Source organism: Lutjanus erythropterus, chromosome 17, assembly GCF_056507025.1.
Source record: "Lutjanus erythropterus isolate fLutEry1 chromosome 17, fLutEry1.hap2, whole genome shotgun sequence".
NCBI classification, from domain to species: domain Eukaryota; kingdom Metazoa; phylum Chordata; class Actinopteri; order Lutjaniformes; family Lutjanidae; genus Lutjanus; species Lutjanus erythropterus.
In genome coordinates, this window is record NC_139333.1 from 11,150,042 (window position 1) to 11,175,614 (window position 25,573).

Genomic DNA, 25,573 nt, shown 5'->3' on the forward strand with positions numbered 1-25,573 from the left:
GCATCTGTAGAATTTCACCACAAAACATAACTTTGGTTGTTTGTAGCACAATAACATCTGATTTAATGTGATTCAGAAGTGAAATACGATTTACTGTGTATGTATTTAAATATATTAAGTACCACAGCTGTAAGGTGCTGTAAAAGCTTGAAAACACACCTTGCAAATCCTTGAAAAGTGCTTGAATTTGACTTTAGATAAGCTGTAGGTACCCTGAGTAATGTTATCATGAAGTGTGGTCCTTGAACATCCAGGGGATTATAGATATTTACTGGTTCAGGGCCCCAGTTCGATCATTTTGTATTTTAACAACATCACCAGTCTGATATTTTGGATGTGTTTTCAAACAAATCAAAAATACAACATATACAACAAAATACAATAAAGCATAAATACCCTGAAATTATTTAAAAAATAAAAAAGTTAATAAAAAGGGAAAAGCCAACACAATTTTTAATTAAATATTTTATACACACTTAACAGATACCACACACCTTTACATTTTTATGGCCTTTTTATTAGAACAATATTTCTAGGTTAAATGCACTGCTCAAAATCATTGTAAAAAACAATAAATAGGCCCACAATAAACAGTAAAGGATCACCAGATTTATGATATATGCCTTCTCCATGTTTTGTCATAGGTAAAGAATTCAAATATAACATGTTCATATAATAATTCAAAATCTTTGTATAAGATATCAATATTAAATTTGAATAATAAAAATAAATATCTTTCCTTATTTTGAGATACTGACAATGCCAGTGAAGATGGCAAAAAATACAATTAATATTTATATCATCTTTAAATTTATTAATGACATCCTTTGCAGGGTAAAACTTGTATATGATTTTAAAGGAAACCGAAATGAAAAACATTACAAAATAAACACAATACAAGTGAACAGCTAACTTCACACTCCAGACCAATGGGTGGCGGTAAACCTTAGTTGTTACCAGCGCTGTCTGAAAAAGAAGAAAAAGAACCAATCAGCGCTCACCGTTCCCTGATTTGCAGCCAATCGGCGTCACCTTAGATGAATTTCAAAAAGTCACCCGCCATGATTGTTATGTTTGTCAGATTGGACTCGTCCGTTGTGCAGTAAGTTTTTTTACTGGACGGTCAGAAGAGGAAGTTTGTTTTTTAAAGTGTTTTTGGAAAAGAGAAAGGTAAGAAGGGCTTCATATTATATAATCTAAATAAATAGTTGATACATTTGGATGCGACCTGAGATGTTATGGTGACTTCGTCTTGCTTCATGATCAATCGTTACGTTAGCTTTAACGTCAGCTGAATCACTAATTTCGGGGGCTAACGTGTGAATATTAGCTACATTTTGAATTCATTTAACGTTAACTTACAGTTTTCCCAGACTTTAGCTAGGTGGGTTATTGTGTAGCTTTGCTAAATAACTGCGTACATTGTGTTTCTTCACACAAATAAAGTTTTCGACGTGTGATGACTCCGATCGTTAACATGACATCCTGATCCAGTTTCGCCCTTTCATGTTCGTCCTTTTAGCATAGTTACTGTGTTGTGTTTTGTTGCTGTAACGTTAGTGGCTTTTTGACTTTTGCTTTAATTTACAGTCTAACTGCTAGCTAACTTACGTTATAGTTAAACCTCCCAGGACACAAACAGAGCATTTTATTTACATTTTGAAGCCACAAAAAGTCCTGCAGTCAATGTTAATTAATAGAGATATTTTACTTAAGGAAAGAAAATGATATTAGACAACAGACTGTTAGACTAAAGCCCTTTGTTTTGTTATTTATACTTATTAATATATTTTTTTAAATGTGATTCAGAAGTGAAATACGGTATACTGTATATGCAGGTAGTTGTTATTAGGCCTGGGCGTTATAGCCGAAAAACCTATCACGATAGTGAAGTTTCATATCAGTCGATATCGATAATTATTGATTGTGTAAGTTGTGACTGATATGTTGTGTACTCCGAAGGGTGGAAGTGGCTGAGGGGATAAAATAAGTTTGTATTATATTGCAACAATATTACAGGGATCGCTATTGGTGCTTTCACAAAATGTGAGATTATTTTATAAATGATCATCAGTAATGTGGATATAATGCCTAAGTGAGTAAAGGCAAATAATAGATCAGCTGGTACAGTCTGGTAAATTCTCAAAATGATATCACTTAACTGTAATGCAGCCTTTAAAACCAGGAAAAGACAACACTTCTGACATATCACGATATAACAATATCCAGAATCTATCACAATATCTAGTGTCATATCACAATACAATATAATATCATTATATTGCCCAGCACTAGTTGTTATACAGATGTTTATGTTTGCAATTACTGCTTCTTGATAACTATCCCATTGTACTGTATTGTACCTATAATACATCTTCTTTTCCTCCTAATATCTCCAGATACCTGAACATGGAGTCTCGCTTTGCTCACCTGCGCCAGCGGGACACCAGTGTGTCAATGCTGAGGGTAAAAATGTCCCGTAGGAAGTCTCAGTCCCAGAAGGAGAACCGAGAACGGGCCATGAACACACGCAGGAAGCTAGACAAGCTCCCAGAGCTGGAAATCTCTTCCCTGGACGCCTCCATTGCTATGGCCAACATGTCAACCATTCAGGAGATGACAATGAACAATACAAAACTGGCTAAAGGTAAGGCTTCATTTTCCATTGCTTAGAAGTCAAATCTAATAAGCAGCCAAATGTTTATAGAACCCCTCTGTGATTATCAAGCTACTCTGCCCTTTTCTGTTCCATCATTCTAGCTACTTTGACCCAGAGTCAAGAAGAGAGGTTGAAACAGCTTGAGCGCTGGAAAGAGCGTAAGACTCTTGAGAAGGAGAAGGAAAAGAGAGAAAAGGAGCGTAAAGGGATTTTTAAGACTGGCGTGTATCATCCAAAGGACACCTTTGTTGTTGCCTCTCTGCCCATGGTTCCAGCTGCCCCAACCAGAGCTAAGGAGGTGAAGAAGGACTCATTAATAGACTGGTTTACACTGTTTGCTGTAAACGTCTCCCTCAGATGATGACTCCAATGTAATGTTTGCTTGTCTTTCAGACAAAAATGAACACCGCTCCATCCCAGACAATCCGAGTCACTCGTTCGATGAAACAGCAGCTACAAGTGCAGAGGGTACTACTTTCTCCAAGACTTCTTTGCCACGTTAAAGGGATATTTCTGATTATTTGATGTGGAGTTGTATGAGGTCCTTATCAATAGGCAGTGTATTAACTACAGTAGATGCCAGTCAGCACGCCCCCATTTTAGAGAAGCAGAGAAGAGCACCAGCACCGAAGCTGAGCAATGTACTGCTGTGGACAGGGGCAGCAACAAATAGTATTTTAGCCATTTAAAAAGGTTCACCTAAAAAACAGTTTATTTTGCAATTTCCATGCTTGTACTCCTACCTGCTTCTCATAACTGGGGTTATGTTGACTGCCATTTAATGTAACTAATACACTGAATATTGATAAATTACCTCATACATAATCCAAACTATCCCTTTACCTTCCATCACATTAAAAGCTAACCTGTTGCATTGCTTAACTTTTGCCAATTTTCCTCTAGCCTCTGAAGATGCAGGATACAAACACTGCAGCAAAGAGAGGTAAATGTAATTGAACGCCGCTTTCATTTAAACAAAGCAGCCCGTCTTCTGCTGCCTGGTGTATTTTTGATCTGACCTTTCGCTATTCCTGCAGCTCAGCCTGCTGTGGAGAGATCAACCAGGAGCCGGGCAGCCCCTGTTAAGGCTGCTCCTGTGCTTGCACCTGCACCAGCTAAGACCAGGAGCAAAGTTTGTGCAGGTAACAAATAAGAATAAAAATCCTCCCATATGACTGGACCTTAAGCTCAGCTATCGTGTTGGTTTCTCCTTATCGTGTTTCCTGATTTGCATCTCAATCTGTGTCTCTGTGTCATGCCATCCTACCGTAGTGGAGCCTGTTGTACGAGCTTTGTCCACCAGATCAGCCAACAGGCCTCCTGTTACAGCAGCTCCGGTGGTGAAAGACAAACCCAAGGACAAGTCTGCAGGTACACACTGAGCCAAGGCCAGAGTTGAAGCATTTTTTTTTATTGTTATTATTGTATGGCATAAAATCCCTAAAAGGACAGGAGATGTGACTTTCAAAGCAAACGCAGAGAGGCAAGGGTTTTATAAAACCACTCATATTTTTAAATGCCTCTCTTCGTCCTTAGATGTAAGAAGCACAAGGAGCAGAGCATTTGTCAACACTGTGGCTCACCCTACTGATGGAGAAAGGAACTGTAAAGGTATCATTAAATGTTGACATAGATGAAGGTCGTCTTTTTTTCCCCCCACGAGAACAATTGTTTTAATTTCTGATTATTTTGCTTATATCTCCTTTTTACCTCAGAAACTGACAATAACACTGTCCAACCCGCTGTGCTCAAGGTGAGCATTTCTGTCTGTTTTATATGTGGTGTGTTGAACCTGTGACTACCTTCGTTTTTTTAACCAGTAACTTGATCAATTAGTTTGTCGGTTCTGTCTTGTGTAGGAGCCTGTGATGCAGGAGCCAGTGCAAAAACCTCTCTGCTCTGAGGAAGAAGACATGGTGGTAGACCAAACTCCAGCTGAGTCTGTCCCTGCTGTGGAACCTGTTGAGGAGCCATCCTCTTTTGCTCCCAAGGGTTTTGTCTTCCAGGCTCCCACTGGCTTGTCGTCCTTCAAGTTTGAGCCGCTCACTCCGCGCTCAGCCAATGCCTTCCTTACACCAAGGTCTGTCTTTTTTTATTATTGTTGAATATTTAAAACATTGTGAAAGCTTTAATATTTGGGGTGGTGACAATTCTCCTTAAAATTGTCTCTTAAATCTGTCTTAAATTCACATTTACTTATAAATAGTCTACAATTCTAGCTTGATATAGCCTTATTTTAGATTCTGGCTGTACTACAGTTGTAGCGATTTAACGTCATTAAGGGCAAGTACTTTTTTTCACATGAATAAACAAATGAACAAATCTACTTTACAAGCTACTGCTTTGATACTGTGTTGATTTTGGAGGCCCCTGTGGACAAAGGTGGTGGTGTTTCCACCATTTTAACCACAAAATATATATAACGTCAGAATTGCCATAAATTAGACATATATTTGTCAGTTCCAAAACAGAACTTTACAAGTCAAGAAAGTCAAAGTTTGTGGTTGTCATAACAAGTTATAGTAGCTTTAACTCGCACATTTGATGTTTTATTGCAACTGACCTTAAATTTAAATATTGGCATCAAAGCCTTGCATTTAACTTGATGCTACATGTATGTAAGCCTACTTATGGATTTTTACCTTTGGAGCTTTTAAGAAAGTTTGTACAAAAAACATGTTGTTCTCCTGTCTCAATGCCATGTTGTCCCTTTTCCTACCTAGCCCCACCTTCAGTCTTCCACCACCCCCCTTGTTCAACGCCGAGCCTCATTCTGAGCCAAGCAAGCCACCTCCCCCTAAATCCCCTTGCCGCTCTCCCCCTCGTACATCTGCCACAATGGCCCCTCCGACTCCAGGCAGCCCCCTGGAATCAAAGCATGACGTACCATACTTCAGGTGGCATACCTTTTTTCTGTCTACTCTTCTGCTGCTCAGTTTCTATAATTATTTTTCATTAATTTCTTTTTTCTCTTATTCAGATCAGAAATTAGCAATGAGACGGACAGACTGATGAGTCTGTGTGTCCACTGGGAGGCCAAAGTGGAGGATGAGTCCATCCCAGAAGAGAGTGAGTTCAACTTCTTGAATAAGTGGCTCTGTTTAATGTGGTGCTATAGAGACTGATGTTGTTCCTAATATGGTGAAAATGACATTATACCATAACTGAATAATTGTCTTTTTTTTGCCCATCTGTTCAGTGAGGGATCGCATGCGTACAGCAGTCGGCCAGGCCAGGCTGTTGATGAAAGAGCGCTTTAACCAGTTCAGTGGCCTGGTGGATGACTGCGAGTTCAACCGAGGGGAGAAGATCACCACCTGCACGGACCTGCAGGGATTCTGGGACATGGTTTATTACCAGGTGAGTGCCTCATAACAGAGGGACAAGACATTGTTTCACACACACACACACAGTGCATCCGGAGATGGATAGATATTTTGTACTTTTTGCCATCTTTCAGGTGGAGGATGTCAACAAGAAGTTTGATGCCCTGAAAGAAGCAGAAAGCCGAGGCTGGGTGGAGGAGCGCAAGCCACTTCCGCGACAGAAAAAAGTAGTGAAGGTGAAAACTCTCTCTGTGTCTATATAGTCTAAGTATTTTAAAATGCACTATATGATCACACATGCTACCAATATATGGTCTACATTTTCATTTGTGGTCATTTTTGTAATCTGCATTTTAACCACTTTTCTTGAGTCGCTGTATTTAAGTAACAAACTGGTTTGGGTAAAAACAGTCACTGTGTTGATTCTGAGACATCGTGCCTGTCCTGTTCTTTCCCAGAAACCATCAGCTGCACCTGCCAAGCCGACAGGAGCCAAGGCAGCAGCCAGGTCTCGCCTGGCTGCCGTGAAAGCAGCCATGAAAGCCAGACAGGAGGCGGCTGAGGCAGAGAAAGCGGCAAAGGATGCTTGTAACGATGAGGACACCCCCTGCCCAAACTCTCAGGAACCACAACCCAAGTCAGAGCCCCAGCCCACTGACTCAGTGGTCTTTGATGGAGGTTTCTTCCAGGTGGAGAGTCCAGCAAAACCACCAGGTAGGAGAAACGTAACTATTCACTAAAGGCCTTGTTTCATGTAGATATAGTGTTTGCTTGGGCTATAAGATTTACACCAATAACGTCATACATCTTGCTGTGTTTGTAGGTTCACAGAGGAGATCCACCCGTCTCAGCGCTGCCATGCAGCCTCAGGCTTCTCCCTGCTCCAACTACCTCTCCCCCAGAAGAGTCACTCGACGATCCCTCGCACTGGCACAGACCCCTGTTCATGCCGCCGACTCTCCTGCTCAGCCCGTCCACACTCCTGCCCAGCTCCATCTTGCCCTCAATCAAACCCCAGCACAAGCATCATGGTCCCAGCGAGGCACTCCTCGGTCATGCCAGAACAAAAAGGACACTGTAAATGGCTCTCTTTGCTTCTCACCTGTCAAGGAAGTGCTTTCAGATGACACCCAGGCTGAGGGAAGTGCTGCTTGTCAGTCAGAAACGGCCTCCACACAGGAAAGCACTGCTTCTGTTCCTAAACTGAGCGTGCCCACATCCGTACATTCACTTCCAACCATCACTGCAGTCCAGGTGCAAGATGATTCAACAGAAGCTGTCGATGTTGACCTTCCCCTCTCTCCCTGCAAAACACCTCTTCCAGTCTCCCAGGCACCTGAGCCCTCATCATGTCTGAGTTTCACTCTGTCACCCTGTGTGACTCCCAGCCAGCCTCCCAGCTCTTCCCCTCCTGCTGTGCGAGGCCCTGTGGAGGTCCAAGAGTCTGTCTGTCACACACCAGACAGCTCAGTTGTTGAGGTAAACACATTTTCAGGCTTAAGTAGAGTCCAGTTTCTGTATTCTCAGCCTCCTATCTTAATCCTAAATCTTGCTATACAGTGCCAATTCCAAAAAAATTGGTACGCTGTGTAAAATGACAATGAAAACAGGATATAATGATTTGCAAATCCATTTGAACCTATATTCAGGTGAATACAGTACAAATGCAAGGTATTTAATGCTCAAACTTTGTCTTTTGTAAATATTCACTCATATCAACGTCTGCAACACATTCTAAAAAAAGTTGGGACAAAAGCATGTTTAGCACTGAGATACATCACCTTTTCCTTTAACAACACGTTGAAAACATTTGGGAACTGAGGATACTACACTTGAAGTTTTGAAAGTGAAATTCTTTCTCATTCTTGCATGATCTATGACTTCAGCTGTTCAACAGTCTGGAGGACTGTTGTCGTATCATCATTGCATTGTTTTTATTTATGTTTTACACAATGTCCCAATTTTTATGAAACAGGTTGTACAATAAGTTATTCTCTTGTAATTTCAGGAAATTCCCGGCTTGGACTTTGAGCGTTACCTTCAGCCTACACAAAGATGCAGCCTGTCACCAAGGAACACAGTTGCCATAGAGACGCTCTCACCCATGGCAGTGGATGTAGAAATGGAGAGTCCCAGAGGTCAATGTGAGGACCTGCTTACTCAGCAAGAAGCAGGTATGATTGATGCCCATAGGTACTATGCCTGCACACGTTGTCTATGTTCACCTGAGTTTCATGTCTTAGCAACACTAATGCATGTTGAAACTGCATATGGAAGATTTCTATATGAAATTATTAGTTGTACTCTTAGAATTACCACACTCAAATACCTTCAATTTAAAAATTCTAGTTTTGCTAATTTAAACCAATGTTTCTTTTTTCTTTGATAAATCATTAATTTTCACACAACGGATTTGCATGTTACAACTTTTAGAGAAACTGTTGTGATTAGCTGGTTATATGGGGGTAACAACACTGAGCTTTCATTAGGAAAAGGTTTATTTTACACTGATGTTACAAGTTGCACATTGTCTCATTGTTATGCTCACTTCTCACCACAGCACTGCCAGCGGTGTCCTCAGCATTAACTCTTCAATCACCACAGGTCAATACTTTGTTCCTTTTTTTTTTTTTTGTATAATTGTTTAACTTCCCAACACTGACTATTAATTCCACAATAAATTATTTAAATGGGCTCTTAACTTTAATTATAACATACATTTCTTTATTGCTGAATGTTCTCTGTATTTTTGCATTTTTCAGGCCCAGACAGCAGAGTCTGCACTGCTTCTCTTCACTCCGGACCTGAAGGACCGGATACGGCAGTCTGTCTGTCCAAGTGACCTCATGGTCTTCACCCCACCCCTCTAATGTGCAGAAAAGAGATTTTCTTTTACATTTTTAACTTTCACATGCTTGTTTTTCTTATTTTGTTATGGTTTTTGAAAAAAAAGAGTGATTTTGACATATATTTTTAGATAAAATGGAAAATAGTGTTTTCTTGCAAGACTGTCTAATTAAAGTTCTAGTTACAACAAGAATCATGTGATAGGCGCCATCTGGTGGCTGTGTTGATGCTTAATGATGGTTTGAATTCTCAATACAAAGACTATAAACTAAATTGAAATATTGTAATATTAAGCCTGTAATACAACTTAGACAGGAACAGTTCACCCCCAAGATCAAAACTATTTTCTATCTTTTTTTTTTTCATCTTTCTCATCATATAATTTATCCATGTAGACTGTTCTGGTGGTCAAATGTTGCTCACTAGTTCCCAAACGGAAAATGACATTAAAGAAGTTGGCTTCAGAGAATTGGTATTTATTTATTTTGATTACTCAAATAATTAATCATTTATCAAAAATAGTAGACAATTAATTTAATAGTTGACAACTAATTGAATAATCATTGCAGCTCTACTGCCAACTGTATCACTGAGTTCCATTTGAAAAAGGGCAGACATCTCTACGGCTGATATCTCCAAACTGCAACTCAACAAAACAATCTAGATTGATTAAATAGCACTACAGGTAAGAGACAATTTATTTTTGATTTTGGGATCCCTTGAGTTTTATTGTACCTGGGTGAATCTCCTGAGAAATGATACAGTATGTAGAAACTAATACACTGACCACATAAAACTCAACTGAGCTGACGTAAATAAATCTTAGCTGGGAAATGCTAGAAGCGTACTACCTGGCTTTTTGTCGGCCCACAGCCCAAGTGCTGCTTCGCTCCCTTCATGTTTCCGGACACTAACTCATAATGTTCAAATGCTGGAAAGAAAATGTTGTTGAAGAACTGATGGATTGTTTGGATCGAAAGCTCCTGTTCTTTGGCCTCCATTCCTCTGGTTTGCTCGTCCTTTCCTTCACCTCTATGCTTTTCTCTGTGCCCTGAAGGAAATATGTGACACATTATGTTATGAATTAAAAAACTTTTGAGGATAACACTAAATGTGTCTCAATGAAATGTGCATTACCATCTTAAAACCTATTGGTCAATATTTGCGCATATTCAGTCATCTTACACAACCTGATAATAGCATTATACAAACTATTATTTGAAAGACCCAGTGAATAAAAAACAGCAAAACAAACCTGCAGACTGAGGATCCTCATTGACTTTAGTTGTGACATCTTGTGGACGCTCCATATCCTCACCAGTGGATAATTCTGCTGTGTCACTTGATCTCTCAGGCTACGATAAGATGTAAATACAATAAGATTATAAAGCTCAGAGCGTATACAAAACTTATGCTAGAGGGGTGCCATCACACTTACATACATACCATAAGGCTGCTGACCAAGCTGCCACATTTGACAAGTTGGGAGTGAGAATGTGTTGTCTTGACATCATTTCAGTTCTCATCATAAAGTTCCAACTGTTCATAAAACTTAACAGCTTAATAAATGGTTTATAAAGCATATATAAACATTTGAATGCTTGTTAACGGATAAATAACTATTAAGTAAAGTTTAATTCACTATCAACTTACAAGCCAATTGTTACCAATTTGAAGAACGGTTGAGTGAGTGAAAAGAAAAGTCACTCTTGTGTTTTGTTCTCTTATGCAGATTTCCTTGTTTTACCTAAAGTATAAGACTAAATCACAGGTTGCTGGATTAACTACAGTTTTTGCATGCAGTGGGGAAGAGGTGCAGAGGTCATTAGAGGCTTGAGAAAGGATCTTACCGACTGGGATGGGCTGTTTGTGGTCTCCAACATTTTCTCGCTGGCCTCCACTTCAGGCCGATCCCTCCTGGCCTCAGTATCAGGGCTGGACAGCGACTGGCCCTCCTCCAGGCCTTCAGAAACCTGCTGACACTTCACCTTGGCAGAGCCCAGAAGCACCTCGAAAAACTCCAGGAATGTAATCTGCAGCAGAAAGAGTCTGCTAGAACTGAATCTTTCAATGTGCGCTGAGACATAGTGAGTGAATCATCGTGAGGCAGACCTCCAGATCCAAACAGGAGGACAGGTTGCTGGGATCACAGCTCTCTGCTGTAATGATCTTGAGCAATTTCACTGTAGTCAGTTTATTGTCCAGCAGATGTAGATCCTGGCAGAGAGAAAAAACAGAGTTGAGCACTTTGACGCAAACTCAGTGTTGGTGAAAGTATTTTTTCAGACCATATAATAAATTCAATTCTTTTATCAAGTCATACAACCCTGGGCAACCTGGGTTTTGTGGCAACAAGCAACAGAAACTGCATCCCTCTCGTATGCTAGGTGGTAAAATTAATATGAAGTAGCTCATGCATGGTAATCTTTGTGCTGTAGTCTGTTGCACCTTGAACATCCACAGCAGCTGTCGGCAGGTCATGGTCTGCTCATCTCTGGGCAACGCTTTGTCATTGCAGTAAGCCTGATAGATTTCCCAGCACGTCTTTAAGTAGTTCATAGCCACCACTGCACAGTCTGGCTGCCTAAACAGGAAGCCTGGATCAACACATTCACAGTCAACAATGAGCACAGCCATTACTGCAAAATATAGAGCTAACTATTGGTTTCTGTAGGTGTGATGTCTCAATCGAAGAACATGTAAGAAATACAATTATGCTATGTTTTAGCACTCTTGCATTTAATCTTATTAAAAGTGCAGTAAGCAATTCTGGAGAAAGATAGCTGACAGTTGAGTCTCATTCCCAGGTTTCCCAGGTTCCAAGTGGTTTGGCTATCCTAATTTTCCCATTTGTGGTTTCTTATCCTGTATTAAATCAGTCTGCAAGTTCCTCTGTCATCTGATATGTGTGTGTGCCCATATGCAGTTAGCACCTTTTACATTTTTAGCATGAGGTAGGATGTTGTCTGTCATCAGTTTGGAAAAGCAGGCAGCAAGAAGGTGCTTTTGTGACCTGTGAAGAGAGGGGAAGTTATGTTTCTCTGCTCAAAATCAGTTTCCAAGGTTTTAAAAAACAGTTTATGTTCAAATTATTGTTTTTTCTTGCTTTGGTAGTTTTTGTGTCTCCATGTTGCCCTTTGAATGAAAACCTTGTAACTCTCACATCACTGGAGCTCATTTATAGTTTGAAAAAAATTCTATGGCCACTTCATCTGTTTTCAAATTAGATAATGCTTGAATCCATTGTCATCAAGTGAGTAAGACTGGGTTCAACAAAGCCGTGCTCTGAACTAAAAGTCAGCATGCTATCATGCTCACACTGTCAATGCAAATATGTTAATATTAAGCAGGTTTAGCATATATGTTGTTTACCATGTTCACCATCTTAGTTTGCTAATATTTGCTAATTAGCACAAAACACCAAGTGCAGCTGATGCTGATGCTAATGTTATTAGTTTTGTAGGTATTTAGTTATAAACCTAAATACTGGACAAATAAAAATTTTACCTAACATGAACGTCTGTACCAACTTTCATGTCAGTTCATTTAATAGTTGTTACATATTATTTCACACAAAACTACAAATAACAACCTCAGTCACTTGATTAAAAGTCAAGGAGTCATTAGAATTCATCCTGTGGAGACTATGAATGTCCGTCTAAAATTTCATGGCAATCCATCCAAAAGTTGTTGAGATATTTCAGTCTGGATCAAAGTGGTGGACCAAAGGATATGCTAGAACCATGTTGCTAGCATGACTAAAAGTCTGGTTGTTATTCTTACATAATTATAAGTACAGAATTATGTGATAAACACATTTCATCCATTAGTGATCTGCTAGAAATCATCTCTTACGCCACGTCCTGATGGTAGATGTGGTAGGCCACAACCACTAGACAGCTGAGGAGCCTCGGAAGAAGAAAGGGAGTGAAAGGAGAGTGGATCTCTGCTGCAGTGGCATCCACTGAGACACACGAAGAGTAAAAACATTAAGCAATGTGTCCAACTCTACAGAAATACTGTAATCATGAAGCTGTCAATGCCCTGTCATGTACATGTGATATGGTGAGTGCCGGTCCGTCTCACCTCTGATTAAACGGTTGATCTGTGTCAGACTGATGTCATGATGGTGGATGTTACAGTCTTTGAGCAGGCGCCAGAGCTGAAGGCGGGTCAGCACAAAAACATTATCTGTGGAGTGGGCGTGGCCAAGTCCACTGTAGAAACTGTAGACAGACCTCAGCTCTGCAACCTGTATCAGCACCACTGACTCTACCTGTTACACACGAGACACAGCAGCAGGGCAGGACTGAAACTAAGAAAAAATTAGGATGTAGGGAAAAGATGTCACAGTTTGAGGCAGGGGCCTGACCTGTTTACGCTCCATGCCCCGCTGTGTCTCAGGGATCATACTCAGAAGATGTTCAATGTTCAGAGCCATGCCTGGTCCCAGGCTAGATGATCTACTAACTGACAGGGGAAATGGGCCTGTAACAAAATTAAAAATTGTTAGCCTTTGTACCTGAGAATTGTAACACTGTCTGTTAATGATCTCCTGGCTGGTAGGGTGAGCATTTTGAATGGAGCTGAGGTACTGTAGGTGTTTACCACATAGGGCTACAGGAGCTCTGTTTCCATTCAGGTTGTGTGTTGTTATGATGCGGTTGTCCATAAGCTCTCCTTCAAAGACACGTCCATCCATACAAGTGAATTTCCCCTAAGAACCACACAATATAGTCACTTTTAGAATTTCTTTCAATGACATACAGTGTGTGTGCAACATAGGTGTGTTACTGCATTTAAGTGAGTCAAGGAAGTGGCAGGAAGCAAGTGAATATTTCCTCTTGACGCTAGATAATCACAAACAGAAGGGAAAGAGTTTATCTGCATGCAACAGGTGCACGAAGTAGGTGAAGTCAATCTTCTGCTAGTTATAATGCACTTCAACAGCATTAATTCAATAAATAATACATGTTTTTTACTCTGAAGCTGTCTGAATTTGGGCATGTATGTGTGTCTACCGTGAGAGGGAGTACTGTGTCACTGATTAACCTTTGCATGTCTTTTGTTGTTACTCCATTCCCCTTCATAGATGGCACCATTAGCGAAGTAAAAGGTTCCCCGTCCGTGCTTCTGACCCTGAACAAAATCCCCAGTGTACTGATTGCTCTGGGGATACTGCTCCACTCGCCACACATGCGTGCCTCGTCCATGCTACCAGAGAAGAGAGCTCATGAGATTCATAACAAAAATGTAAATCAGGTTTAAGTTTAAAGGATAGTAAGGATTATCTGAAGTGGGGTTACATGAGGTACTTATCCAGTTGGCAGGAAACCCATTTTGGCCACGAAAAAAAAAATAATATCAGTGTGTGCACTTTATTTAGATTATTTTCACTGCTTTACCTTGTCGTCACACAGCCTTTTCCAACAGGAAACCATCATTATATAAACCAAATATTACCCTCTCCAAACCATTCAAATTCCATTGGAAAAAACAGTCATTTTAACTGGCAATACCCAGGAGTTACCAGTCTACCACTGTCTTAATCTGTTAGCTTGTTTGCGTTATTGTGTGACTTCGGTATTTTAAAGGGTTTGTTTGGATTCACACAATAACACAAACAAACATGTCCAGGCAGCAGCACATCAGCAACTTCTGTGTTCTATGAGGCAGAATTACTGATTTCTCCTATGGAGTTTGGTTGGTTTGGAGAGAGAGAGATATTTTGCTTTCATAAAAGCAGTTTCATGTCAGACTGTCTAGTGGCAAAGTAAAGCAGTGAAAACACTAAATATAACTTACACTTGAACTGATTCTGATTTTTTTTTTCTTTCAGCTGACCTTTTTTAAGTTGCTAAAGTACCTTTTGTTGTTGACTCTGCACTCCACTACAACCCTGCTTCAAATAATCAGAACTATACCTTTAAGGAGGATAAAAAGTAACTGTCCTGGAATTAGTGAAATGTCTCATATATAATAAACTATGACACAGGATCTTTGGAAACATTTTCTTATATAAAGAGCTGGATATGTTGATGTAAATAACCTGGAAGAGGGCTAAGACAATACTACATACACGTGTGCATGGTATGCTTTCATACCTGCACTCCGTTCTGCCACATGCCAACATACTCCTGTCCCAGTTTTGTCCACTTCATGGTGCCCTCTCCATGTCTCAGGTTGTTCTTCCACTCACCAGAGTAAACGCTACCAGAGGGGTAGCTGTTAAAACACAGATGTTACCTTTGGGAAGTTCAAAAGCAGCTCATACAACAGATTAAATCACGTACTGAATACATACCATCTCACTCCCCGTCCCTCTCTGTTGTTCTTCACCCAGTCTCCTTTGTACCAAGAGGTCTTATCATGGTTATAATACACTACACCCTAAGACAAAGACATTCAATTAAAAAAAGTTTAAACAATAAGATTGTACTTTATATAAATTGGTGGATCATACCTTTCCATGCCTCTTGCCCTGATCCCATTGTCCAGTGTAGGACACACCAGTTTTTGCACATTTGTAGGTTCCAGTCCCGTGTCGTATTCCACTATACACGTCCCCCGTATACGAACTGCCATCCGGCCAGGTGTAGGTGCCCTGGCCCATGGGCCTGTTGCACATAAATTCTCCCTGTTTGATTAGAAATTCACTTCAAGATTTTGTTTGCATTTACCACCCCTGTCAAAGTCCTTATTTTATCATATTCTGTTTTATTTCACCTTACTTATTTTATTTGACTTTTATGTATAAAACATGCATGTCTGGGTTGTTGTAAAGTGAAAATGACTTAAGATACACTTAATAAAATGTAAGTTCAATACAGTTAATATATCATTATTATATACCTCATATTTCAGTCTGCTTGCCTGTGTGAAGACACCATGTCCATTCATAAGTCCTTTAGAAAACATCCCCTACAGAAAAACAAAGCAGTGACTTTATGACATAGTTTTGTTTAGCTATAGATATAGAATTTTTACGTGTTTATCCTTATGGAAACTGGAAAAAAAAGGAAATTTAAATACATTTCTTGAGAAGTTTCAGAATGTATTTGAGCATGCATTTTATATTTTACTTTATTTGTCTTTTTCATTTACATAAATGGTCAAGAATTGCTTTTCTGATGGTCTGCTGGCTTAAGTATTCATTAGGCTTACTTATGGAAGCCCTGAGACAGAACTGAGAAAAATAATTCTGGTGATCCATTTTCCAAATCTAATCTAAAAAGTTTGCTCTCCTCTCTTTATTATTATTTTTTATATATAGCTGTAGGACTCATGTACTCATTTGTAATACTTATTTAAGCCACAAGAGGCTGACGTGCACCACTATCCCTTATTCTAAATAGCACTAAAATATTTGTGTTTTCTTCCAGGTGAGTTTTAATTTCTCCACGCATTTTGAACATGTGGTACATATATACTGTATTATGTATGAGCAATGGCATACTACTGTCATTTTTTTTTGCCGGAATCAGTATAACAACAACAAACACTTAAAAAAATGACTGACAAAACTTTTTAAGTAACTTAGAGAGATTATCATGCAAAAACATTTTTCACCTTTTCTCCAATTTAGATCAGATATAGAAAATGGGTGAGCAATTTTTTCCCTCACTTGCTTAAAAAAAAAAAAAAAAAGCAATGTCTTTCCCCTTTATTATTTGCATCGTACCTTATACACATGTCCTCCTTCAAAACAAGCGACCCCTTCTCCATGAAACTGGTCTCCACTCGTTTCCCCTTCATGTCTGTTAACGAGACACCAAACGTTATTACACTTCAGTTACAGTCAGTCCAACGTGTGGGTGCGCTAAAAGAATAATTTTAAAAATGAATGTTATGGCTGGTTATGTACCTCTGTACCACTAAGCTGAAAAGTTTGGGGAGTTCATAAACGTCGCTGTCGGGCTTCTCATCGCTGTCAGGATGGTCTTCATGGAGGTTGGCTTGATTCTGCTCCTCATCCGCTGAATCCGCCTTTAAACCATCAGAGCAGCTCTCCGACTTTCTCTTTTCTTTGTCGTCTACTGTCTCTGCGTTTCCGCACGTTTTCTCCATTTGTTGTTTATCGTTTTATCGTAGTTTTCTTCTTTTCCCTCCCTTATTTCACCGCCCTGAGTGTCTTGTAAACGCCAGAATCATCTCCATGGTAACCGTAACGAAGGTAGCTTACAGCTACGGAAACCTTTCTCAGTCAAAAAGGTTAATACAGCGATTTAACCAGTGGTGGACTGAGACTAAATACACTTACTGCAGTGTTGTGCATGAGGGATGTCCAGTTTATTGTTAAGTGTTTCTTAATGGGTTGAGAAAATTTTAATCCATAATTTTTCTATATAAAACCCCTTTTGGTTTAGGTGGAAAATGCATTTTCACAAAACTGAAAACAAGACTCTTATAGATACTTGATTCCCACAGAATGGCGATGCTACAAACATATGATGCACTGCTGTAGATTAAACTATACAACAGTATATAAAGTAGTAAAATGCAAGCAGCAATAATAGAAATCCAAAAATACTACATACAATTAAATTAGCTGCCAGCTATTATTTTCCCGTACTGAGTGCTGTTACTTTCAATAGTTCAAGTACTTTTAGCGGCTTCTTCGACCACTAAATTACCATCACAGTACAAATACCAAGTGGCAACACATCTTTCAGTTACTCTTGTTTATTTTCCACATTAATTGTGTGCTAAATTAAAAAAAACTGATTATGTTATGTTACAGAATACAAATAAAATCAGAACATATCTAAACAGATATAAAGAAAAATAAACTAAACAGTCTACACAGTATCTACAGTTTGGACTCCGTCTTCTGTGTTTTGATGTATCAATAATAAACCAGAATGAAAGCAAACAAGCAACAGTTCCCTCCTTGAAACTGTCAGTCTTGTGAGATGATGTCCAGGTTGGCGAGGTGTCTCATGGTGGGTCTGCCGTGAGGACAGTTCCATGGATGATTGATCTCCCCCATGTGAACCAGCAGCTTCTTCATCTCACTGACGCTCAAGGCCGTGCCGATCATGACCTGAAGATGGACATGCGCAAAACCAGTAGTCTTATGGTAAATATTTTTTTTTACAACAGCAAATCACACCTTACATACTACTGGAATCAGTTTTTTGACGTTGCTTCTTCTGATTTCAGTGCAGTATTACAATTAACCTGCAAAGGTTTAAAAGTTTCTTGTACACATCCACACTGATTAAAATTAAAGAACACATAATATTTACAGTTTATTTTCATAGTGTGAGGACCTGAAGGGAAATCAACAGCTAAAAAACAAACAAACAACAAAGATCCTTTCTAAAATGGTCTGTACCAATGTAAAGTGTAAGTAATTGGCTGTAAATTGCCATAACATACAAAAAAGATTTTTCTGATCCAATAACCACTAATAAACAAGGTTGAACATAAAATCCTGATCTAAAGCTAAAACCTGGTCAGTGTAAATACTGAAAAGACTTAAAATGGTCTCTCGGTCTTAACTCACAGATTTTCGACAGGCTCTGGAGGCAAACATCTGCCTGACACGGGATGGTCGACACATGACCCCCGGGCTGTCGCTCAGCATGAAGATCAGCTCTTCAATATCGGCTGGTCCAAACGTCCAGTTTTTACTGGTGGGCAGAGACACCAGCTTAACCCTCTCCATCACCTGAGCTGCAGTCACAAGAAAAAAAAAGTCTGACTTAGCATTTGTAATCATCGAAATGGGGCATAACTGTGTTGAATGTGAGATAAATTCAACTCATGTTTAAACACTTGTATATCACGGTTAAAGGGATAGTTTGGTTTATTTGATATGAGTTTGTGTGAGGCACTTATTGATCATCAGTGCATTAACTACAGTAGAAGTCGGTCCGCAGGCCCCCATTTAGGAGAAGCAGGGAGGGGCACCGGCATGGAAGCTAAGCAAAAACTGCTGAGGACAGGATCAGCAACAAAATGTATTTCAGCTACTTAAAAAAGATTCACATTTAAAAAAAAGTGTACGTTACATATAAAATATTTTCATTACTTTATTTTGCTGTCAGGCAGCCTTTTCTTATGAGAAACCACAATGAGACAAATATTGCTCTCTCCAAACTAACCGAACTCCATAGGCGAAATCAGTAATTTTACTTTGCAGAACAAAGAAGCTGCTAGTCTACCACTGCCTCAATCTGTTAGTTTGTTATTGTGTGACTTTGGTGAGTCCAAACTATCCTTTTAAAGCACCAAAGCCACACAATAACACAAACAAATTAACAGATACAGATACAAAGGTAGTATCAATAAGTACCTCACAGGGCACCACTTCAAATAATCCAAACTATCTCTATAATTTTCATACCATCCTCATCGATAAGGAATTCAAAGCCATTCTTTCTGAAAATCTCAATGTTCTCTATGAGAACATTTTCGCTGACAGCAGTTAGGTGAAGCTTCTGAGGGCTGCAAACATAAAGGGAGAAAACAAAAACACATCACTGACAAGTTAAAAAAAAGATCATTTTTAAACAACAAAAGCCAGAATTTAACAACCAATTTTGATTCTTACACTATTAGTTTCTGTCCTTGGAGCACAGTGTGCTGCTGCAGCATCTCAAAGTTGTATTTCTCATCTGTAGCATGCTGGTCAATCATGAAGATGTCTGAGTTGAGTTTGGTGATAATGAAGCCCAGGTTGAACTGACCGATGATCTCCATCTGTTTGAACATGTCTTTACTGTAGGCATGAAAGACAGAAAGATCATTTATTGTGGTGGAAATTATTACACACCAATATTGGCAAGTTCAGGTAGCAGTAAGGTACAGGCTGGTAGCAACTAGCAAACCAAATGATGTATGTTTCATTAAGAGAATATTACAGATCCAAGATGAAATTTACAGAAGGGAAAGTGTCAAAATTCATAAATAACCCACTGACTTTGAATCAGTTTGGACCCATGGTTGAGGCCATCCCCTACTGGGTACAAGAGTAAAATCCTACCTGATCTCTTTCTTGAGCTCTTCCTCTGCACTCTGGTTTTCTCCAGGGTTGATCTTGGCCCTGAAGCGTCGATAGCACAGATCCTTGTTGGCCCTCTGTGCCTGCTGCTCCTTTAACCTTTTTATCTTCCCTGCCAGCTCTTCGAAAGAGAACTGAAGAGGCAACGTCCTTCTCTGTTGGCATACTGGAGCATCCACCGTCACGGAGGATTTCCCACAACAGTTTGAAGACTCGCTGGACTTGTGGTCTGTAGGAAAAAGTGGATTCTCCGTCCTGGGTCTCTTGGCATCTGGGCTCACAGCGGTGTCCTCGTTAGACGTGCATGGTTCGGTCTGTAGCTCTGGGTCTTCGGGAACAGTGTGACTACTGTCTGACGTTTCTTGGACTGTTTCATCTTTTACAACAGGCAGTTCAGGAGAACTGAACTCCACACCAGAATGCTGAACATCTGGTGTTTCCACGGTAACCTCACAACTGGACATAACACCGTCTTTCTCAGAGTCTGTATCGCTGGACCTCCCTCCATACCTGAACCCATCCAGCACTGACTTTCCCACTGGAGAGCATTTCGCTAGATCTCTTGTGGGTTTCAGAGGAGATTTCGACTGCGGGCTGCAGACAGGAGGTTTGACAGGGCCCTTAAAAAAAGACTGCAGTGTTTTCTGTGTTGGGCCGCAGTTGGCAGCTTTTGCTACACTTGACTTGGCTTGGCTCTGATGACTTGAAAAAGCGGCTTTTAGGCCGGCCAGGTTTAAAGACGACTTTGGGCTCTGAATGACTGGTTCCTGTCCGGGTTCTGGTATGTTCTCATTAGATGAGACGACCTGACAAATTTCAGACGCTGCTGTATCTAAGAGACAAGTGACAGTCAAAATATAAGCACTCTCAGTGATATTACGCAGATATAATATCAATAAACAGTATAAACGTTATGTGTTGCTGTGTCAGTTCTTACTGGTACTGGGTACAGGTGTATAGTTCAGGCTGATCTTATTGACTCCAGCCTCATACATGTTGATTAGAGACGTCTTTAGAATAGCCAGCAAGAGTTTCTCCTCCTGAAGGAAAATTTGTCGTTTGTCCGGGGTGACGTTCACATCCACACACTCTGAAACAACAGCACAAAAACATGTAGTTTAGAAAGTCAGCAGCAGCAGCGCGTTTCAGAAATAGCTTTGCTTCAGTAATTTTCTTACCAGAGGCAACGGCTATGTTCAATGCAACAAATGGATACTGATGTCTGTTGTACATATGATACACTTCATTCACAAGTTTGGTCACCTGCAAAGTGGGAATAACCAGAGATCAGACTGAAAATTAAACCATTTTAATTCAAGTATGTTTATTTAGCATTCATTAGCAGTATATAAATCCACAGTAAATTTGCACTGCTTATAAATGCTAAAGAAATTGAATTACAGTATACCTAACATTAATTACCTTTAGTGGGTCACATGGGCGGTTGTTAATGAAAAAGAACTGTCTGTCTGTGGCACTTCTCCCAACACCATGGTCTCCTCGCGACACAAATCCGGTAATGCTGCCAAAACAGAGACCTTAATTAAAAAAAAAACAAGGATTTTGTTTGCAGAGGACACAAGACTTCTATACAAAGGTGTCACTCACGAAAACAGCTGTTTTGGCAGATCTGCATCTTTGAGTCCATATTCTTCAAGAACATTTTCTGTAGCAAAGACTTGCTGGAAAGGCAGAAGACTCTGTAGCTGCAGAACACAACAGACAAAAAGAAATTAAGTATTTAGCAAACCAAATAACTTTCTTCAACTCTTGGATTTCCCACAGCAGTGATACGGTCATACTGACACCTTCTGCAGATTGCAAATGAACAGTATAGGCATGAAAAGCGTGAAACCAATGGTCCAACCTGTTTTGGTCCAAATATGGCACCTATGTTGTCTCTCATACTCTGGCTGCCACTGGTGCTGAGGACTGTGCTGCGCTTTCCCTGCCCATTTTGGTTGGAGCAGGTAATACGCACTCCTGTAGAGATGATACAGTAGGACTGCAGCACATGTATCATTTTTGCATACTCCTGAAAATACAGAATGATTAAATCTTTAAGATGAGATGAATGACGGGCAATTTAATTATCCACCTATTTGCTCAAAACAAGGGGTTCTCAAAGTACAGCCCGCGGCCCAGTGGTGGCTCTCTGAAACATTTTGAGCGGCAAACGAACATTTCATTTCAATACTTTGACTTTTTTCTTCTTACTTCTCAGTGACCTGTCTTATCTGTCTGAATTTGGTGCTCAAAGAACTGTTAATGTTAAACGCCATCACAGGACTGTACACAGATTCTATGACAAGTTCCTGTGCGGCCGTCAGTCTTATGCTGGCTCCTTATATTGACACTCAGTCATTGAAACTTTAAGAACACTTTTTCTGGACTAATACATTCAAAGATCCTAAATGAAAAAAAAATAATTAAAGGCATAACAAGTTGTATTATATATATTTTTTTATTTTATGTCTACAATGTGCATTCCAATTGCTGTGTTACAATTATGCCAGCTATTTTCATTTTTAAATTGACTATGATGATTACTAAAGTGTTTTTCCTATTTCCCTTTCATCCACTGGGTTCTAGTCTTGGTATGGAAATCAATTTGCAAAGTCTACAAACTGGTTTGAGGTAAAGTGGATAATCCAGCACATTTTTATACATTTATATTGTGTTATATCATATTTGAAGTGCAAGATAGTGTGTTCATGTGCTGTTGAGAAACTCAGGTTTCCAGGACTTTATGGTGTCATACATTCATCATTAAACAGTTGGATTTTTGCCAGAAAATCAAAAGAATTAAGAAAAGAGCAAGGTAAAATGGGCATATATGAAAATATCAACAAGTTCCCACAATGTTACCATGCAACTTTGACAAAAAGTATCAAGTTTGCTGTTACAGTTAAGGACTACTAAATCAAAGTAAGTAAAGACGTTACATGACAATTTTATATAACATGGAAATCAATGGCTATCCAGAATGTAGGAAAAACTGTTAAACAATCAAAAAGACTTTTCAGAAAAAGTATATGATTTGTAGTTATATTGTGTGTAGAAACATGAGATGATCTTTAATGACTGACCTTCTTAATATTTCGTTGAAACTCCTTATGTCGGACAGGCAGGGTGTAGAAGAGCTGTTGCAGGCTGACTGTAGAGCCTTGCTGTCGGGGATGGGGTGACTGCTGCACCAGGTGGCCTTTGTGGTCGAACACCAGCTTGGTCCCCACCTGGCTAGACTCGTGGCAGGTCACCACACTCAGGTTACTAAAGCAGGGAGGAATTTAGCTGATGAGGTGACAGGTAAAACAGGTTCACGTGCTGAATGAATGTGGCTGCTGAAGTGTTTTACCTCAGAGCACACAGAGAGCTGAGGGCTTCACCTCTGAAGCCAAATGTTTCCACATGGATGAGATCAGAGAAGTCCCTCAGCTTTGATGTGTGATGCTTCAATGCTGTGGAACGGATGGAAGAAGTTTCACTTCACTTCACATAAGAGGTCATGCTTTAATTAACCACATGGAGACAAACGAAGATGGAACTTACTCAGTCCTTCAAAGTTGGCTTCTTCTACTCCTTTGCCATTATCTGACACTTCTATTAGTTCAGCTCCACACTCCTTAAGCCTGACATCTAGAAAATGCATCAATTTGATACTGAATTCAAAACATGATATTGGAATTCATGTACATATTTTAAGCTAAATTAATATCACCTATTGTACTTCACTGTATAACACAGACATGTTATTTTAACAAATAGAAACATTCCAAACTGTAGCTCTTATGAGTGATTGGTGGGCTATCAAAACTTCATTAGCAAACAGAAAACCCCAGTATCATACTGTGTGCATCAGTACTCCTTACCAATGTTGGTGGCCCCCGCATCGACGCTGTTTTCTACCAGCTCTTTGACAGCAGTGGCCAAAGTCAGCACTACCTGTCCAGAGCAGATCTGATGCACTGAGTTCTTGTCGATGGCCTTGATGGCTCCAGCAGGTTCAGAACTGTTGAGAGGAAAACCATTGCAAAAGTAATCCACAGACCTTGTTGTGAGCAGTTTCATGCAGGAAGTCTTTTCTTTCTACCACACTACACCCACCAACCATATCACTGGGCAGAAGGGGGCATGCATCTATTCATGGATAAGAAGTTAGAATTCAACCAACTAGGATACCATTAACGTTTACATCAGCAAGAACAGAACAAGCCTCTCGCCCATGAGTAGATGCAAGCTTCCTTATGCATGGTAATACAGCTGTCAAGTGAGGTTTGGTAGAAAGAAAATAGTTCCTACATGAAACTGCTCAAAATAAGGTCTATGGACTATCCTGAGTAACCGGGACATGTTGTGATGGAGAGAGGCAAACATCTCTACAGCCGATATCTCAAAAACACAGCATCTCACATCAAAACAATTCAGATAGACAAATAGTGCTACAGGTAAGAGGGAAAAAAATGATTTTTTTAATTCTGTGGAGAAATGTTCCTTTAAATCCTGTGTTCTCTGACTTGAGGTAAATACATATGGATTATGGGAATCCAGGTGACTTAATTGTAAATGGTTTATTTCACTAAAGTAAATATTGCTCGGAAAGTTGGCTGTTATTCTTGTTGTGCTATATTGTAGAGCGACCCTACTATTATTATTTTAGGAGGAACTGTTTGTTTAGATCTAAATATGTATTAACACACATTAACTTGCAGGCTTTCAAGTCAAGTTGGTTCTAGGTTCAAATTCATGATAACGGAAGGGACTTGATCTAAAACGTAGTATATGTTTAACGTGGTAGACTTGCATGATGTAAAAAAACAAAAATATCTGCAGGCAAGCAAAATAAAGAAGTGCTCACTTACCAAGCATCAGACATCTTCACAGAGTGAGGAGCTTCGGGGTGTTTTTAATATGTGGCTCTATCTAATAGAGTAAAGTGACAAGACAATCGCTAATTAGTCGCCATTGTCAAACGTAGGTAGTTTGATGTCACTGTTATAACATTTCAGGCCAACCGCTTCACGACATCACGTTGTAAACACAAAAGTGAAGCAGTACCGCGCGAGTGCGCACGTTGTTCGTGAGCTCCACCTGTGCGCAAAAGTGCGCAGTTTGACTATTTATAAAAGTTATTGTACAAGTTAATGTAAAGTGTAAATATGTGAACAGGCGACCTCAACGGACCGACATAAATATAAGACTGATAAAAACGTTAAACAAATGATACACATTCATATATAAGTGTTAACAAAACAGTTTCCTCAAACTTTGTGGCGTTTCATCACCAAACCCACCATATTGGGACATTAGGGCGCTTGTGCAATTATCCAAAATGATAAAAAACGAATAAATCGTCTTTTGTTGCAGGGTCACTCTCAATGATTTGGCGCTGTAGTTATAGTTGTAGTTATGTCTATCCAAAGACAGAACTTATGTTGATTTTATATATCAATAATAACGACCAAACCTGCTGGTCAATCTTGTTGTAAATCAAGCACGTACATTGTCAGACGGTCCCACTACGGCTGTTGAGATTTAGGTATAGTCGAGAAGGGAACCCCAGACTCGAGAAAGATCTCGCGAGAATAACCATCTTAACCAAATCCATTAATCGTATCCTAACCAAGTATTTTCTGTGCCTAAACCTACCCATATAATGTATATGTATTTTTTTTTTATATCACATCATAAAACATGATTGACGTCTACAAGGCGTGGAATGAAGAAAGTGTA

At 39.6% G+C, this 25,573-nt stretch overlaps 3 protein-coding genes across 3 annotated transcripts; 1 reads left to right on the plus strand and 2 right to left on the minus strand.

Annotated features, from left to right (window-relative positions):
- The first annotated feature begins 1,042 nt into the window (after positions 1–1,042).
- On the plus strand, positions 1,043–9,006 carry dlgap5 (discs, large (Drosophila) homolog-associated protein 5). The gene is made up of 19 exons (XM_084740267.1): positions 1,043–1,170; positions 2,400–2,647; positions 2,761–2,957; positions 3,053–3,127; positions 3,563–3,602; positions 3,697–3,801; positions 3,932–4,030; positions 4,196–4,270; positions 4,375–4,412; positions 4,519–4,739; positions 5,383–5,556; positions 5,640–5,728; positions 5,859–6,019; positions 6,120–6,221; positions 6,444–6,699; positions 6,809–7,464; positions 7,994–8,159; positions 8,546–8,589; positions 8,748–9,006. The coding sequence occupies exons 2-19, from the start codon at positions 2,410–2,412 to the stop codon at positions 8,853–8,855; spliced, it is 2,844 nt and encodes a 947-aa protein (XP_084596393.1). The 5' UTR covers positions 1,043–1,170; positions 2,400–2,409; the 3' UTR covers positions 8,856–9,006.
- Positions 9,007–9,243: 237 nt separating this feature from the next.
- On the minus strand, positions 9,244–17,107 carry rsph10b (radial spoke head 10 homolog B). Its single transcript, XM_084741532.1, is given in 20 exon segments — positions 9,244–9,695; positions 9,698–9,883; positions 10,088–10,187; positions 10,683–10,865; positions 10,945–11,049; positions 11,281–11,429; positions 11,766–11,845; positions 12,688–12,796; positions 12,919–13,108; positions 13,205–13,320; positions 13,441–13,549; positions 13,885–14,046; positions 14,937–15,057; positions 15,137–15,222; positions 15,296–15,469; positions 15,685–15,753; positions 16,514–16,589; positions 16,697–16,915; positions 16,917–17,026; positions 17,093–17,107. Coding segments are annotated over 20 exon segments (2,400 nt in total). The 3' UTR covers positions 9,244–9,654.
- Positions 17,108–17,498: 391 nt separating this feature from the next.
- pms2 (PMS1 homolog 2, mismatch repair system component) lies at positions 17,499–25,078 on the minus strand. The gene is made up of 15 exons (XM_084740268.1): positions 24,703–25,078; positions 23,713–23,852; positions 23,393–23,479; positions 23,199–23,301; positions 22,930–23,113; positions 21,708–21,875; positions 21,449–21,546; positions 21,263–21,362; positions 21,019–21,103; positions 20,778–20,930; positions 19,823–20,672; positions 19,391–19,558; positions 19,184–19,284; positions 18,341–18,510; positions 17,499–17,875 (listed from the first exon to the last, which is right to left on the minus strand). The coding sequence occupies exons 1-15, from the start codon at positions 24,714–24,716 to the stop codon at positions 17,732–17,734; spliced, it is 2,565 nt and encodes an 854-aa protein (XP_084596394.1). The 5' UTR covers positions 24,717–25,078; the 3' UTR covers positions 17,499–17,731.
- Positions 25,079–25,573: the final 495 nt, after the last annotated feature.

What these genes read in the sequence shown, in the direction of transcription:
- dlgap5 (XM_084740267.1), top strand. Translation starts at nt 2,410, where the DNA reads ATGGAGTCTCGCTTTGCTCACCTGCGCCAGCGGGACACCAGTGTGTCA. An exon ending in ACCCAAGGACAAGTCTGCAG is followed by an intron (nt 4,031 to 4,195) that starts GTACACACTGAG and finishes CTTCGTCCTTAG; the next exon opens with ATGTAAGAAGCACAAGGAGC. An exon ending in CAGACAGCTCAGTTGTTGAG is followed by an intron (nt 7,465 to 7,993) that starts GTAAACACATTT and finishes TTGTAATTTCAG; the next exon opens with GAAATTCCCGGCTTGGACTT.
- pms2 (XM_084740268.1), bottom strand. An exon ending in TGCGGGGGCCACCAACATTG is followed by an intron (nt 23,480 to 23,712) that starts GTAAGGAGTACT and finishes TGCATTTTCTAG; the next exon opens with ATGTCAGGCTTAAGGAGTGT. An exon ending in GAGCTCAAGAAAGAGATCAG is followed by an intron (nt 19,559 to 19,822) that starts GTAGGATTTTAC and finishes TCATGCCTACAG; the next exon opens with TAAAGACATGTTCAAACAGA.